Below are 16,717 nucleotides of genomic sequence, written 5' to 3' on the forward strand. Positions count from 1 at the left end.
GTACAACTTGGCTTCATCATTTGCAATAACACAACTTCATGCAGTGATTACATTAAACCAGTCAGTCTCAGCCAGACCTGGATCTAGCAGAGACAAAGAAGGACAGGCTGGAGTGAGGGCACGCCTGCCTCGACAACCCCACCAGAGCCCCAGACATCCTTCCTCACTTGACAGAGGCCTCAGAGTGGGGCAGCCCTGCAGCTCTGGGATCGGTGACACAGGGACAGAAAACCAGGCACCCAAGGGGGCCGACTCACCAGCACAAGCTCTTGCTTTGGCTCTCGCTGCTTTTGTGGCCTGAGATAGGGGTCGGATTTTTACCATCATGTGCTTACTATTCAGGGCATCACGAGCTGCAGAGAAGTTTTAACATGAACATGTAAGAATGAAATGAAGTAAAGAAAAAGCTGAAGCTGGTTCTCAGAAGGAACTGCTTGGAAATAAAAAAAAAAATTTAGGGGAAGTAATAGAGAGTATCCATTTTATTCACTTGTTCAACAAATATTTCTTTATTCCTATTATATTACAGGAACTATACTAGGTACTCAGGATACAAACACAACAGATCCTGGCCTCAAGGGAGTCTAGGGTGAGGGTAGGGGGAGTCTAATGTCTAAAGATCACTCTCTCAGTTCCTTCATGGGGCTGCTCACATACATGAAGGCATATGACAACAAAAAAGTGTGGCTATTACAAGCTTCCAAGGGGTCTTCTGGTCACCACAATTTAATTACTTCTGGTGCTTTTTTGGGGGGAAGGTGTTCAGATTTATGATTTCATTGCTGCTTATGGTGATGAAATAGCATCAAAAGTACTGTGGAAATATCTCTTCTAGGTATTAGTAAGTAAACGTAACACCTTCCACCAGCTTCAGAAGGATTCCTCTCCCTGTATCACTATCATCTAAGATCAATGTGCCAAGATACCACTTTAAAAAACCTGCAGTTGTCCTAGAGCCCCTACTGTCTGAAGAGAAATCCAAATGAGCATTAGAACTAATAAAGGCAGCCATATTACAGGAGGAAAGGGAGGGCAAGAAAGGAAGAGAATCAGACTGGAAGGGAACCCAGTGGCCCTCTGGCCTCTCCAGCCCCTGCATGGAGACCACTGAGCTGGAGGAACTCCGCACCTTTGGAGACCAGACATTTGACTTTCAGACGGTCTAACTGTTAGAAAGTTCTTCCTAACATCAAGCTGAAATCTGCCTTTTAGGGAAGCTATTCTCTGGGGTCGATGTGAACAAGCTTAATCTTCTTCCTCACGACAGTTCTTCAGATACTTGAAGACAGTTCTAATGTCTCCTCTGAGTCTTCTCTTCTCTGGCTAAACAAGCCTGGTTCCTTCAATTGATAAGAATGGATAAAAGAGAAATACCTGTAATCGGACTGGAGAACACTCCTAGAGCGTGTGTGTCATCCACCCATTTAATATCAAATCCTTTCTTTCTGCAACACAAGAAAGCAAATTTTATTCCTTAAAATAAGATAAGAGTTTTATTCATTTGATAAACATTTATTAAGCTCCTATAAAGTCTCATAAAACACGTTACATTGAGAAAGGAAGGGAAAGAAACAGAGCCCATCTCGTATAAAGTCAAAAGTGGATAATAACACACAGAAAAAAAGCAGCTTGGGGAACAGAAGCTGTAGCTGAATTTTAAAAGCAACAATGTCCTCACAGAGCACCACCCGGGAGTATCTGCCGTTCCCAAGTACTTTACAGACATCAACTAATTAATCCTCACAAGTCCCTGGGGAGGGGATACATTAAATGCACTATGTGGGCAGGGGACAAGGGAGAGGTGGACAGCAGGTACGGGGAGGGGGTGAACTGGGAAGGTTATTTGGATTTAATGCAAATGTAGGCTCAAGGGCATAGAGAGATTACACAGTAAGATGGAGTTCATAGAAAAAAGGCAAAAAGCAAATAATGAAGATGAGGCAGCTCAACTAAAAGGCATCTTTTGTTTTTTCTTTCGTACTATTGCAGTAAAAACTATGATGAAGTCAGAGGAACTATGATAAAGGGAAATAAAATATAAAATGGATGCCAGACCAGATTAGAAGACAAAGCAGAGGAAAGTTAGCCATCTGGCAGAAGTTAACAGGCTGCCTACTTTGGAGCCAGGCAGAATCAATCAATAAGGTTAAACACCTGTTTTGTGCCATGCACTGTCCTAGGGTGTAGATAGACAACTATTTCTGTCTTCAAGGAGCTTACAGTCTCTGGAGGGGCAGACTACACGTACAAACACACATCAGTGTATACAGAACAGACACAAAGCATTTGTGGGAAAGACACCAGCAACTGGGGGGGGGGGCGGGGAATCAGGAAAGGCTTCATGGGGGAAATGGCCTTGGAGCTGAGCCCTGAAGGAAGCTAGGGATGCTAGGAGGAGGAAGAGGGATGGGAGTGCATTTTGGGCATGGGAGACAACTAGTACAAAAGGCATGAAGGGGGGATGGAGTGCCATGTGTGAAGAAAAATAAGAAGGCCAATCTGGCTGGAACATAGTATACATAAAAGGGAGTGATGTGTCAGGAAAAGCAAGATGGAACCAGGTTGTGAAAGGCTTTAAATGCCTGAAGGGAGAGAGACAAGGAGGGAGGGAGGACAAGAGGAGAGCAAAGAGGGAAGGAAAAAAAGGAAGGAAAGAGGATGGGAGGAAGCAGAGAGGGAGGGAAGGAAAGAAGGAAGCAAGGAAGGAGGGAAGAAAGGGAAAAAGGGAGGGAGGGAGGAAGTTATTCATTAAATACCTACAATGTGCTAGGCATTGTGTTAAGTGCTTTATAAATATCTCATTTGATCCTTACAACAACCTTGGTAGGAAGGTGCTATTATTATCCTCATTTTACAGCCGAAGAAACTGAGGCAATAAGAGGTTAAGTGACTTGCCTAGGGTGATGCAGCTAGTAAGTATCTGGGGCCAGACTTGAATTAAAGTCTTCTTGACTCCAGGCCCAGCACTCTATCCACTATGCCACCATATTTGATACTAGAGGTAACAGGGAGCTACTGAGGTTTACTGAGCAGGGTGATGATATGCTTAGACCTGAACTTTGGGGCAATCACTTTGGCAGCTGTATGCAGAATGGACTGGATCAGGTAGAGACTAGAGAAAGCAGTTAAAAGGCTATTGCAACAAGCACGTAAGTCTATTAATAGTGAGGCTACTATAACAGTCAGGTGGTAAGAGCCTGGATTAGGGTGATGGATGTGAGTGGAGATCTGCGGATGGGGATGAGATGTTGTGGAGGTAGAAACAATGGCTCTGGGTCCAGGTTCTAGGCCCAGCTCTGCCATAACTAGCTGCATGCCTCTGAGCAAGTCTTTCTTTGGGGGCTTCCATTTTTCTTAAGAATAAAAGGAAGGGGTTGAACTAAATGTTTTCTATGGCCTCTTATAGTTCCGACTCTAGGATTCTATAGCACTCAGTGAATTCAAAAGTCTGAAGGCATAAATCTGGCATCTGCCCTCCTGCTTTCTCAAAAAGGTGATTCTGGATTAACTTTAAAAAGCACACCAATCTAGGCATTACCCACACCCTACTCTCAGGACATCCATTCAGGAAAAGACCACTTTGAGGAAAACCAGATAAAAGGAAATTAAAGTGATTTAGGTTAATAAGAAAAAAAGGATTTCCTTGCTGCAAAAATGATTAAGCACTTCAAGTTACTACAGAGACTGGAGAGGGTCTTTCTCTGGAAAGCTTCAGTAACATGATAGCAATCTATCCAAGAAGATTTGTGTGATGAAAAGATAAATTTTATAATTTCTGGAAGATTCTTGTTGCCACAGTCTGAAATGTATATTTGAAAGTGATGGGAAGGGCCTATAGTCTTTCTCTGGCAAAGTCTAGAAAACAAATAATAAATGTTTATCCCTTAAAGACTAAAATAAAAGTACTTGGACAATAGAATTAACATATGCTATTCACTAACAATGGCCTAACTTAGAAAATACCTCTTTTGGGAGAGGATTAAATTGGTTTTTAAAATCTGCTATGTATTTTATAAGCAATGTGCCTTTAATACTGACACTGAAAAAAATTGCAACATATTTTAGACTCCTTGATCTATTTTACATGTTCAGAATTAGGATCTCATCAATTCAATACATAAAGTCATGAATATTTAAATTAATATTTTCAAACAAGAATCATGGCTCTCAAGATGTAGCTTACCAAAGTGAGATACTCAACACCCTGGTACAACTCAGGTGGGCTTAGACATCATGGTATCTATCATTACAGTCCACGCTGGTGAATTCTTGGACATGGGTACTAATGACCAAACTCAATTCTGAGCAGCCCCTCTAATCTGGAGCACAATGGGATTCCTGACATGGTCTCTCAGATTCCTTCTGAACCACAGCCAGGCTTCGCTAACTCTAGGGCCAATTCTAGAGTTACAAAAAGTGGTCTCAGCTCCTGAGCTGGGAAGCACAACTGTTACTTTCTGCTTTGGAGAGCAGATTCTTTCTCAAGGCTTGGGATTTCAGCCCTATTCTTCAAGCACAGAAACAGCAAATGGAAGGTTGTAATGAAGAACAGTAAGAAGGCTGGTTTGTTGGGACCACGTAGAGTGTGAAAGTGTTAAAAAGGCTAGAAAGGTTGGAGCCTTTAGGTGGTGAGGCCTTTAAATTCCAAATGGAGGAGTTGTATTTGGTCCAAAGGCAAGAGGAAGCCACTAGAGTTAACTGAATAGTAGAGTGACATAGTCAAACTGATGCTTTAGGAAAACCATTTTGACAAGCTGTTTGGAGGACTGGGGAGAGACCAGAGTCAGGGAGACTAATTAGGAGGCATTACAATATTTACACAAGAGGTGATGAAGGACTGAACTAGGTTGAAGGCTGTATGGGTAGAGAGAAAGGGATGGATATGAAAGGTTTTGTGGAAGCATAAACAACTGATTAGATAGATGGGGTAAGGGAGATTGAGGAGGCAAGGATAATTACGAGGTTGTGAACTGAGTAAGTAGAAGGATGGTGGTGCCCTTGACAATAACAAACAAGTCTGGAAGAAAGATGGGTTGGGAGGAAAAGATATTAAGTTCTGTTTTGAACATCCTGGGTAAGAGATTACAGCTTGAAATGTACTGAAGCCCAAGATGTAGAATAAGACATACATACATTTTCAGATACAGTTGATGTGGGAATTTGTTTTGCTTGACTCTACTCCTTGCTGTTCCATGGAACCTCCATCTCTTGGCTCTCAGCATTTATCTGGCCCTCTCCCATGTCTGGAACGTTCTCCTTCCTCATCTCCACCTACTGACCTCCTTGGCTTCCTTTAAGTCCCAACCAAAATCCTCCCTTTTACAGGAAGCCTCCCTCCTAATACCAGTGCCTACTGTCTCTTACCTACTTCCCATTTGCCCTGTCACTAGCATGTTCAAGCATATCTGTTTGTTTGTTGTCCCCTCCATTAGAATGTGAGCTCCTGGAGCACAGGGACTGTCTTTTGCTTCTTCTTCTACCTGCAGTGCTTAGTACAGTGCTAAGTAAGCACTTTTTTATTAGACACTTAATAGTTACCATTAAGTAGGCACTTAATAAATGTTTGTTGGCTGACTGACTTATTACAAGGCTTTCTTTTTCTAATATCGGGAGGCGCGGAAAGTCAAGGTGGATATGCACAGGAGAGAAAAAAAGAAAGACAAGCAGATAATTGATGCATCTTTTTTTTTAAATGCAGAGAACAGAAGGAAATTTGGTAAGGAGCACAGACAAGCCAGACAGCTTTGAAAACTACAGGTTGGACTTATTACATACGTAGGAAGACCTGCAGTTTCTCGTGAAATCCCTTTTCTCTGTTTTACTATCTACAGAAAATGCCCATTTAATTGGCTTTGCTTGTTTATTTCAGAATAAAACAACAACACCACAAAGAAACGTGCAACAGACAGCCGATGGGGAAGGACTAGAGCTCAGTAAAGAGACTAGGGCTGGATATGGAGTCAACTGATTAGTGAACACTCAGTATGTGTCAGGCATGATACTCAGCCCTGGGGATAAAAAGAAAAGGTAGCCCCCCTTCTCTAGGACCTTATGTTCTAATGAGGGGAGACATCATGTAATTAACTAGATATATACAAGACAGAAAAGATGGAAGGTGATCTGAGAAGGGAATGGCCTAGAAGTAGAAGGGATTAGGGACAGCCTCTTGTAGAAGGCAGCACTGAAGCTGCATCCTGAAGAAAGCCAGGTAATCTAAGGTGAGGCACAGAGACAGGAAACCAGAAATGTTCAAGGAACTTCAAGTAGACCACTGAAGCCAGATTATAGAGTTTGTGGAAGGGACTAACATAGAAGAAGACTAGAAAGAAAGGTAGGAAAAGGTGAGATTATGAAGAATTTTAAATGCCAAATGGAGGAATTTATATTTTATTCTGTAGATCAGGGCTGTCCAACCTTAGGTGTTTATTGAAACGACAATATATTTTGATTTGCCATTTTGGTGAGAGCTCTGCAGTAGCTCAGCTTCATTTACTAAAGCATTTATGTACATTTCTATGCTTGTAGGTGGGCTGAATAAATCACACCTCAGGCTGCATTTTGGATAGTCCTGCTGTAGATAATAGGGAGCCACTGAGTGGGAAGGTGGAGGTGGTAGTGGAGAATGGTCAGATTTATGCTTTAGAAAAACCACTTTGGCAGCCAAGTACAGGTCTGGATGTCATCTGCATAGAGATGATAAATTAAATCCATCCTTCCTTCATCCCACTCATTTACTACATCTTGTCTATTAGGCCTTCAAGAAGCCCTTTGTATCCACCCAATCTCTTCCATTATCAATGCCAAGTAATTGAGGCCCTTATTATTTAATGCCTGTATCACTACCAACAATCTCCTGCTTTTTTCTGCCTTTTGTCTTTCCTTCATTCAATCTCTCTTTTATTAATCTACATAAAGGATCTCAAAGTTGGAAGGGATGTTAGCTCATACCACACCTGAAAAAGAATTGCTGCGACAACCAAGCTGGAAAGAGGCCTTTGGACATAAGACTCCCAAGGAGAGAGAGGCTGCTACTTCCTGAATACAGCATCTACAGATTTAACTTCTTAACATACTGCTTTATGCAAAAAATGCAAGTTGGTTTGCAAATGCTTGCAGGGCAAAGTCAAAGTTCCTCAGCCCAATTTCTATGCTTACCATGATAATCTGGACCCTTCCTGAGTAAGCATTCTCATTTTATTACTCATCAACACAAATGTATCTCCCAAACTCCTAACTGAAATGATTCAGTGCATGGTCAGTTCTGTCTCTGAAACCTCTGCACAAGCTATTTTCTCCTCCTTCTTCTACAGCCATTTTTAAAAATCCAACTCCATCCTCATGTCCTCCATGAAGACCTGACTTAAATAATCGAGGCCCCACCTGCCATCTGCCCCCTTTCCAAACTCCCATCACAGAACCACATAAAGGAGGAGAACATCAGCAGCTCTCCAATCCAGCCTCCCGGCCCATGAAATTGTTCTTTCTAAAACATCCCTGATCAAGGGATATATCCCTCTCTGAAGACTTCCAGCCACAGGAGCTCACTAATACCCCAAGCTGCTCCACTACTACTTCTACTTCTGGCCTTTCACACAACAGAGAGAGAACACATCAGTTTCTTCACAGTCAAGATCACCATCAGTCTCTTTAGTCTCTCGACCCCACCCCCACCCCCCATCCCCCATCCTCCTTCCTTTCCAGGCTCAATTATCTCTAGGTCCTCCAGATGTTTCTCCTATCACATGATTTCCACATCTTAGTAAGAATGCCCTTTTCCTTGCTGGAGAAAATGGTGGGGAGTGGGGGGAGGGAAAGAAGAAATTAAGTGGCTCTGCCTTCTATTATGATGTCTCCAACACATGGGCCTACTTTATCCTTTTCTTAATCTCCAAGTACATCTGAAAATATTCTTTGTTCTTGGCTGTAGCCTCTTGGACTCTCTTCTGCTAGGCTATGTCACTGTTTTGTATTTATCCTTGGTCACATGCCCCCTCCTTCATCTTCTGGACATATCTTTTAAAAATGTAAGCTCATCAGACAGCATGCTATACTGGCACACAGGTTTCCACCTGTGTGCCTGTCTGTGTGCCCCACTGCCCCTTCTTTGACAGAGTTTTCAATGTTTTTTTTTTAAGACTCTCCTATGCTACAAGAGTTGTATCTCTCTTCAGAGTCTCTGACCATGGCATCACAGCGCTCTTTCCTCTTTCTCCACTTTTCCTAGCATTCCCTTCCCTTGCTATTAGGAATCTCAAGATCTGGTTGCCTTCCCCAAAGTTCCTACCATTTCCACTTCAACAACTTCTTTCTCGTTTGTTAGAATTTGGTACAGTACAGGTCTGCAGTCAGAGGGTCTGGGTTCAAATCTTACCTGTGACACATACAAGTCACTTCAATTCCATGGGCCTCAAACTCTTCATCTGTTAAATGGGGATGGGTGGGGGAAGAGACTAGACAGTTTCTGAGTTCCTTAACACTTTAAAGCTATAATCCTAAAACATCCACAATAATTCCTTTTGTTGCTTCCTCCACCTTATGAGAAAATAAATTAACAGCAAGACCAGTCAAGGATTTATCAGATGCTCTGCTTTTAAAAGAATGAAACTTCTAGCAGATGCTTGCATTGCCAAATTCTCTTCCCACCCAAATTATCACCAAATTTTGCTTCCCCTGCCAGTCTTATAGTCTGTCTTAGAAAAACATCATCTATATTCTCTACCTGGCTGGACCATATAACAATACTGTTTCTATTTTTATTTATTTATTATTTATTAAACATTTATAATATTATATAATATATATTTATATATAAATATATGTTTATAATAATATCTATTAAATATTCTTTTGTGTTTTTACTCTCATGTTCTCGAATGCAAACACATACTTTTTTATGTGGTGTTACATCTGCTTCCTTTCTATTGAATCTCCTTTTGAACAATGTATACATTTCTAATATCACATTCTAGTCATAAATCTCTCACCAAGTTTCAGTGAAACCTATCAGATTTTACTTTCCTGAATTCAAGAACCATTTTTTGCTATCTATACTTTGTTGTCAGAGTTAATAAACATTTACTAAGCACCTACTATGTGCCAGAAACTGTGCTAAATGCTGGGGATGCAAAAAAAACAAAGGAATAAGATAGTCCCTGCCATCAAGGAGCTCAAGGTCTAATGGGGGGAGACAATATAAAAAGAGAAGATGAAATATATGTGTGTGTGTGTGTGTGTGTGTGTGTGTGTGTGTGTGTGTGTGTGTGTGTGCCCGCATGCGCACGGACTTGCGAGCAAGTGGTAGTGACAGTGATGGTGGTATGTACCCAGTGGGAGGGAACATGATGCAGTCCTGTAGCCAGGGTGGGAAATTAGTTGAGGAGGTACAAGTTACAGAACTGAATTCATCTTGCAGAATAATGATTTTCTATATACCTTGGAATCTAGGAGAACAGCTGGGTGGAAAATGATGAAGTGAATACAGTGGAAGGTCTGAGAGTAGCTCTCCAATGTCTAACCTCCACCCTTACCCTCTCCAAGCAGAGGGAAGGAGGGGTCTATTGTATTCCTACATTGGCAGCTGAGATTCTAAACATTATTCACCTAGGTAGTACTAAGTACTCCACTCCACCCAGCAACCATGCCAATTTCTATTGCGTGTGTACATCTATATCTATATCTATCATGGAGTACTTCTAATGGGAGCTCTCTGTCATCTGGTGGAGATACAGTCTTAAGACATGTTGTGACAGCACACATTTTCACTTGCTATGTCAGGTCTAGCATCATGAATAGATCTCTTCATCTTGATGGTAATACAATTCTGCCACTGGTTTGTGCCTGTGAATATCCCTTAGTGTTCTGCGGAATATGGGATGGTACTTTTTCAGAGTATAACAAATTATTCTTTGAAGATAAATCTATCTATTATAGAGTTCCAATGAGAAAATGTTTCTTCTCTTTCCTCGATGTCTCGATCTTCGACTTGCCGAACTCTAAACAATGATTTTAGTCCTTTTGTCCCCAAATAATTTTGCTTTAGAATTATTTTTCATTTTATATAAGAAAACTTTATCATCACTAATAAGATAGAAGTGTATGTACTTCAGATGGACTTCAAACCTTTACCTTCTTTAGTAGACTAGCTTATAGTGTGTTAGATATAGCTGGCAATCACTTCAGGCAGAAAAACATACCTTATGTGCTCTATATGACATGGCGAGAATTTCTTTTGTATCAATATTTCCTTGTCTCCAAGTTGAAAAAAGTATGTGACAACACTCCCAACTCTTATTCTGCCTGCAAACTGTCACTGACAGCTATCTGTTTACTGTGTTAGCCAGGGTTCCTAAGAAAGCTCCCATCTCCCCTCTCCTGGCAGCTAACCTACTAGCAACATTAGTAACTAGCACTTAGCAAGGCACTCTTCTACCCTTTCAGAAGAAACATACAGAATTAACAAAATCTTTCAGAAAAATATCTTTTACAAAGTAAGTAGTATAAGCAATTATCTACACTGTTCTAATATTTAGATGTACCACTCACAATACAGCACTTAATCATATTTTGTTTTATGTGTGGATGCCTCATCTTCCTGAAAAGCCTACAAACTTCCTGAGGGGTGGATCTATGTCATCATATTGGTTTTGAATCCCCCACAGCACAAAGAGAATCAAAAAGTATACTATAGGCACTTGATAAACACTCAACAAATTAAAGACAGAGAGAGTGAGGAAAATACTTATTTGGGAAGAGAAGATAGAGGCAAGTATTATCAAAAAAACAGGTTTTAAATAAATACTTGTTAACCAGATAAGAAATAGATGGCACTTTAATGTTAAAATTAAGAATTGTGAATATAATCAAAAGAACTGATATTCAAAGTAAATAACTGGCAGGGTAAAAGCAGATGAAAAAGTAGTAGAAACTTCTGAGAAATAAAACAAAAATAATTCAAGGACTTGAAGTATTGGTTCTTAAGGGAATGATTAAATTTAAATGTGAATAGGTAAAGAAGCAGAGAGATCCTTTGGGATTTGTGGGAACAAAAGAATAAAATTCTTTACTACAAAGTTATTTAGAAAAAGACTGAACTCAACACTACAGAATATTCTGTGGGGGGAAAATTTGTTAGTCCTAGCTAGATACAGGGCCAAACCACTACAGTAATCTTTTCCCACACTAATCTTTACAAGGTTTAGCAGAGAGTAGTAAAAAATGATGGAGTCAAGTTGAGGACAGTTAATTTAAAGAGATATGGGAGAAAATGGTATGCTCAGGATGAAGAAATCTAAGCAAAGTATTTGATAGCTGCATGATCCTATCCAAGTAGGAGTGGCAAGCCTTTTAGTGGAAGCCAAAAAGAAGCAGTCAGAAAAATTTAAGGCAAACTTAGGGGAGATGGGAGTCCAGACACATAGTGAGATCAACAGACATGCTACAAGAAACAGTTTGGACTCCTTTAAGAGCTCAGAAAAAATAGCATGGCCAATTGGAAACCATTCCACCATTTAAAGGAGCAAATGTAAAGAGAGTAAGTTAAGGGTAACAGATCTTTGAGTGAGAAATGATCTGAGCCACAGGGTGTCTATAAAGACTAACCAGTATCTTAAGGAGCTTGGAAGAGTTTGAAAAGTCATTAATTGTGGAGAATTATTTTTGATGACAGTATTGGTAGAAAAAAAAATTCTAAACTTTAGGGACATAAGTTAACTTGAAGCTGTAGTCATCCTTAGGAAAACTGAAGATATACAAGTGTTTGAAGAAGGCTTATCAAAATATCTTTAACCCAAGCCCCCCTACCACCCCCAAACATGCAAGAACACTCACTGATAGCTGCAGAAGACACGTAGGAGGTCTTCGGTGCGAAATTCCTGAGGGAAGTCATAGATTTCAATGACATGAGGAAGTTCACAATCGCTGATGTCAAGCTCACGAGCTTCATAGTTGTAATAATCAAATCTAGGTTCCTGGAGACTCTTCCTGTTCTTCGAACTCCCTGATAACTAGGGAGGAGGAGGAAACACATCAGTGACTGAACCATTAAGCCAAATGATTGTAAATTCCTCTCCTATGTGGATACCTTCTTTGTTCATTCAGCCCCTACTCCCTGACTCTAGCCTTTTTACTGTTAAGATTGTACATGATGGGGATAATGATGGGAATAAGGCTTTTATAAAATCTTATGATTTTTAATGAACTTCCAGCGAGAACAGGTAGCACTAGAAACTGAATTTTCACCTATGTGTCAGCATGTAAGGAAATAAAGACTGATTAATGTGAGGAGTTATAAGTGGTGTGTTTTAGGGAATGAACTGTGGCCCCTGGCTCTGGAGATGGATTAATGACACTCGTCATTTTTGTACTTATTGATCAGATTCATCATGTAGTGTGTGTGCTTTTTCAATTTACAAACAGGAAAAAAACCCTATTTACTTTCTGTTGACCTAGTTAAGAAGGCTGAAATAGAGGATGAAAGAATTTCCTTGAAACAGAATTTTTTCCCAGGTAAATGGGATAAGGAGGTATACTCAGGGCCAATGGCTTTGAAGATACCTAAAGGAATCATCTTGACCAGACTGAAGTGATGGATCTGTAAAGGGCTAGTGGGGGAAACAGTAATACAAATGTAAATTTTGACATCCTAAAAGTCAATTGAAAAGATTTATTCTTGGCCTATTCAAATGCTGAAATGGAATCAATATAAAATTCTTTCCATTGGGAGAACTTTTATGGGGGCCATGTATATAATAGGTGCTTCATAAATGCTTGTTCACTGATTGATTGATACCTGTTTGGTAAAATCAGATCTCCAAGTCCATCAAATGGGAGTGGGGATGTAGAAAGCAGCAGTAAAACCGGTACGCTGACTACTATGCTTCCCATTTGTCAGTGGCCAGAACACAGTGACTACCCAAGGTTACCTCACCCTGATATAGTGGCAAAGAGGTAGGCTGTTCCTCAGAAGCTTCACCATGCTTGTTCCTACCCTTTACCACAGTCCCAAACGTGTATTCCTTGACACTCCAAGTCAAAAATAATAGATAAAGTGTGGAGAGTGACAAGTCATGTCCTTCTGATGGAGAAGAGAACCAAAAACGAAGAGAGGATGAGGGTTTAAGAATATAGAGTATGTGGTTGAAAAATGAATTGTTGTTACATACCCCTAATTCTAAGTTTAAAGAGAAAGAGAATATGAACAACGTAACTGAATAGGTTAAACAACAAGAGAAAGATATTCAAAAGCTCCAAGTTCCAGCATCGACTCTATTCTGTTGATGTGTGCACAATTCTGTAAAAAGGCAGCGTGAATCCTGAAGTACATTAGGATGGCTAGCTACTGACACCTAACTATCTGCAACGCATCTTGGAAATAAAAACAAGTACTCCAACTTAATGATATGTATTAGTTTAAAAGAGAAATCATGTCTGGTGATTCATGTAAGAACAAATGATGCTGCTATACGAAACCCAGAAAGCACTATTAGGAATTGTGAAGTCATGGGCAAGAAACTTTAGGCCTTAGGGACACAGGTTGGGTTTTTATCAGAATTGCTGATTTAAGGCATGGGCTTCAGAAGAGAAAGGCAGACTTGGGAAGTGAACAATTGATTAAGATGGTAGTTAAGAATGGGATTTAGATTCCTGGATGACAGCTTAAAATAAAAGAATGACAGACTTTTGGTCCAGGAGGTTGACAAGTACATATTTACTGTATTCCGGCAAATATGCTCAGAAAGATTTTAACTGGAATAAAAAAGAAAACTGTCCACACACCTCTGCCAAGTTAGATTATCTCAAAGGCTAACAAATTCAACACAGAGAGTAGCAATAGGAATATCTGATAATTCATAAAAGATAAAAAATCCAAGAAAAAAGTAAGTTATAATCTTATGGTCTTAGGGATTTATGCACAAATATATAAAGTATAAGTAATAATAAGGAAAGTGAAGTGGATATCCCAATACAAAAAAGCATATTTCACCTCAGTGAAACTTGGTAAGGTGGGAATCATGACTGGAATATGACTCTGAAAAGGTCTACCTTATTCAAAAAGGAAAACAGAATCAATAAAGAAGGTCATAGAATTGTATGTTAAAAAGATATACTCATGTGAAGAAATTAAGGAATCAAAGTAGGGGAAAATAAGATATAAGAGTACTTGGATGATGATCAATAGAAGTGATAATGTTGTGGGAATATCCAACAGATCACTGGAAAGGAGGAAATAAATGAGGTGTTCCAGAGGAATTCCTAAGAAAAAGAAAGAGGGAAATAAATGTGAAATACATCAAAAGACAGATAACAAGCCTGGCATGAAAATCTGATATAAAAGTGATAGGAGACTTCAGTTATCCAGACATCTTCTAGAATCCTGTTAAAATTAAGGGAATGAAAAAATTGGCTTGCCTTACTTAAAATTTCAAGCAACATGAGAAAATGTTATTCTGGACCTGATTTTGGCCAACAAGAAAAAATCCATGGCTCAAGTAGTGAAGATGGGAACCTTTGGGAAAAGTAACTGCTCCATCCTGGTGTTGATGATAGAAAAGAAGAAGAAAGCCAGGCATATTTTGTCACATAACCCTAAATTTTAGAAAAGTAGTTTTCAAAGGGTTCAGAGGATAGTTAGGGTCCCATGGCCTACATACGGGAAGTCACACCAAGGGGGATGAAAAGCTCTAAAAAATGAAATTCCGAAGATGCCAACAGTAACAATTATAATGCATCAGAAAAGAGGGGGCTATTTAAATGGACCAATGTTTCCCCAGGGAATTTGACTTTGGACTTTAAAAAAACATATATAAGGTAGAAGCAAGGGGAAGTAATGGGGAAAATAAATAAAAAGTATGATATGTTACTATAAGAATAGTATCAAATCTCAGAGGGAACTGAGGTTAGAAATAAATGCTAAGGACAATAAAAGGGGCTTTTTATTTTTAAAGTTAAATTAGGAAAAAGAGGATCAAAGAAGGGTTAGAACCCCTACTTAGGAGATATGAGATAAAGATAATGGGATACAGAGAGAAGACAGAACTACTTAACTTTGTACTTCCTTTGTACTGAAAAGAAGAGAACAAAAATGGTTCACAGTGAATTGAAGCACAAGATTAAGTAAGGAGATATCGAGTGAGCACACAGTTGCCCTCGATGGTTCACATAACCAGGTCTGGACAAGCTATGCATATTAGAGTCCTGATTGCTAAGCCACTGTCAATGTTTAAAAGATTGTGGAGACTGGGAGACATGCTCCAGAGCTGTTAAATGGCAAAATGTCTTAATTTTCAAAAAAGGGGAGAATGCCTACTAATGACTGTACTAATTAAGCACTTACTTTGTGTCAGGCATGCTACTAAGCACTAGGGTTACAAAAAGAAGCAAGGAAGACAGTCCTGGCCCTCATTGAGCTTACATTCCAATGGGAAAACATAACATACATAAAGGAGCCAGAAGAAGGGTTGGGCGAGATATGAACAAGGCAAAGAAGTGCAGAGGAGACCGAGTTCTCAGCAAGGTGAGGTGAAAGTTCCCCTTTCAGACCCCCAAGACCCAAAGCCAAGGTTACAGTGAGCTAAGATGAAGATGGTGGCCAGGGAGTAGGTAGTAACACAGTGAGGCAATGGCTTAAAGTGGTGTGTAGGCCTGGTTCCCCAGCAAGATAAGGCTCCTGAAACCTCATCTATCACAGGTGAAGAGGCCAGGGTGTAGTTCAAGGTTAAAGGGGTGGAGAGGAAGGAAGACAAGGATGATAGTATATTAAGAGACTGCTATAGACAAAGTGTATCTAGATTTCGGCAAAATATTTGACAAATTTTGTCATGTCTCTTTGCAGAAAGAAAAAGGAGGGATATGAGCTGAATTACAATATAGTTTGGTGACTGTGAACTAGCTGAGTGACCAGATACAAAGGATAGTCAGTAAGGGGTTCAGACTGGAGGGAGGTCTCTAGTTGAGTGTCCTAGGAAGCTGTCTGTGGCCCTTCATATTTAACATCTTCATCAACTATTTGAAAGAACGCATGACTAACAAGTTCAACAAATTTGTAGAGGGCATTGAATTAAAAATAGAAATACATCTTCTTACCTATTTGTGCAGTATAAAGAGGAGGAATGAGCTATTTGTTAAACATTTTGGCCCCCTGTGGGAGAGGGCAGGAAGGGGACCAAGAAGACTCAGGGGCGGCCTCACCTTAGCTCCTAACGCCATATGTCATGCGGGTCTTAACTTGATCTCCTATTCTGCAGAATGAAGTTTCCCCAGGAACTTTTTCTTCTTCCATTGGTTCAAACCCATTACTAAGCTTTCCTTCTGACTAAATCCAGTCATTCCATCATTACCAATAATGTCAACATACTTATTTTTTGTTCTGAATCTTACAGAATTCTACAGGACAAAATTCCCTATTATTCCCAGAATGGACTATTTCAGAAGTTCCTAACATTTTTTTAGGTTGAACTACTTTTCATTTTTCTGAAGCTTTGAGACCATCAGGTTGGGGTCAGAGAGGAAGAGTGGTGAAGTAAAAATGGAGCTAGATTAGGAATCAGAGGATCTGCCTTCGCAGTTTGGCTCTGTTATTATTTGTATGATTTTGGATAACTTAATCCCCTCGGATCATCTGCAGAATAAAGACAATGAAATGATTTTTAATTTCCCTTCTAGTTCTAAATCCTATGAATCTATTAAGTTCTTAAATAGAGTAGAAGAGGGAATGTTGCTG

At 39.8% G+C, this 16,717-nt stretch overlaps 1 protein-coding gene across 1 annotated transcript in view; it reads right to left on the reverse strand.

The window, feature by feature from the left end:
- R3HCC1L (R3H domain and coiled-coil containing 1 like) overlaps positions 1-16,717 on the reverse strand; it is a 113,859-nt gene that overhangs the window by 10,109 nt on the left and 87,033 nt on the right. Inside the window, exons 4-6 of the mRNA XM_036737198.1 lie at positions 11,827-12,002; positions 1,375-1,445; positions 258-353 (exon numbers count right to left, since the gene is read on the reverse strand). Coding sequence (XP_036593093.1) covers positions 258-353; positions 1,375-1,445; positions 11,827-12,002 — 343 coding nt within the window. The remainder of the gene's footprint in view (positions 1-257; positions 354-1,374; positions 1,446-11,826; positions 12,003-16,717) is intronic.

Source organism: Trichosurus vulpecula, chromosome 8 (assembly GCF_011100635.1).
Source record: "Trichosurus vulpecula isolate mTriVul1 chromosome 8, mTriVul1.pri, whole genome shotgun sequence".
In the NCBI taxonomy this organism is placed as follows: Eukaryota; Metazoa; Chordata; class Mammalia; order Diprotodontia; family Phalangeridae; genus Trichosurus; species Trichosurus vulpecula.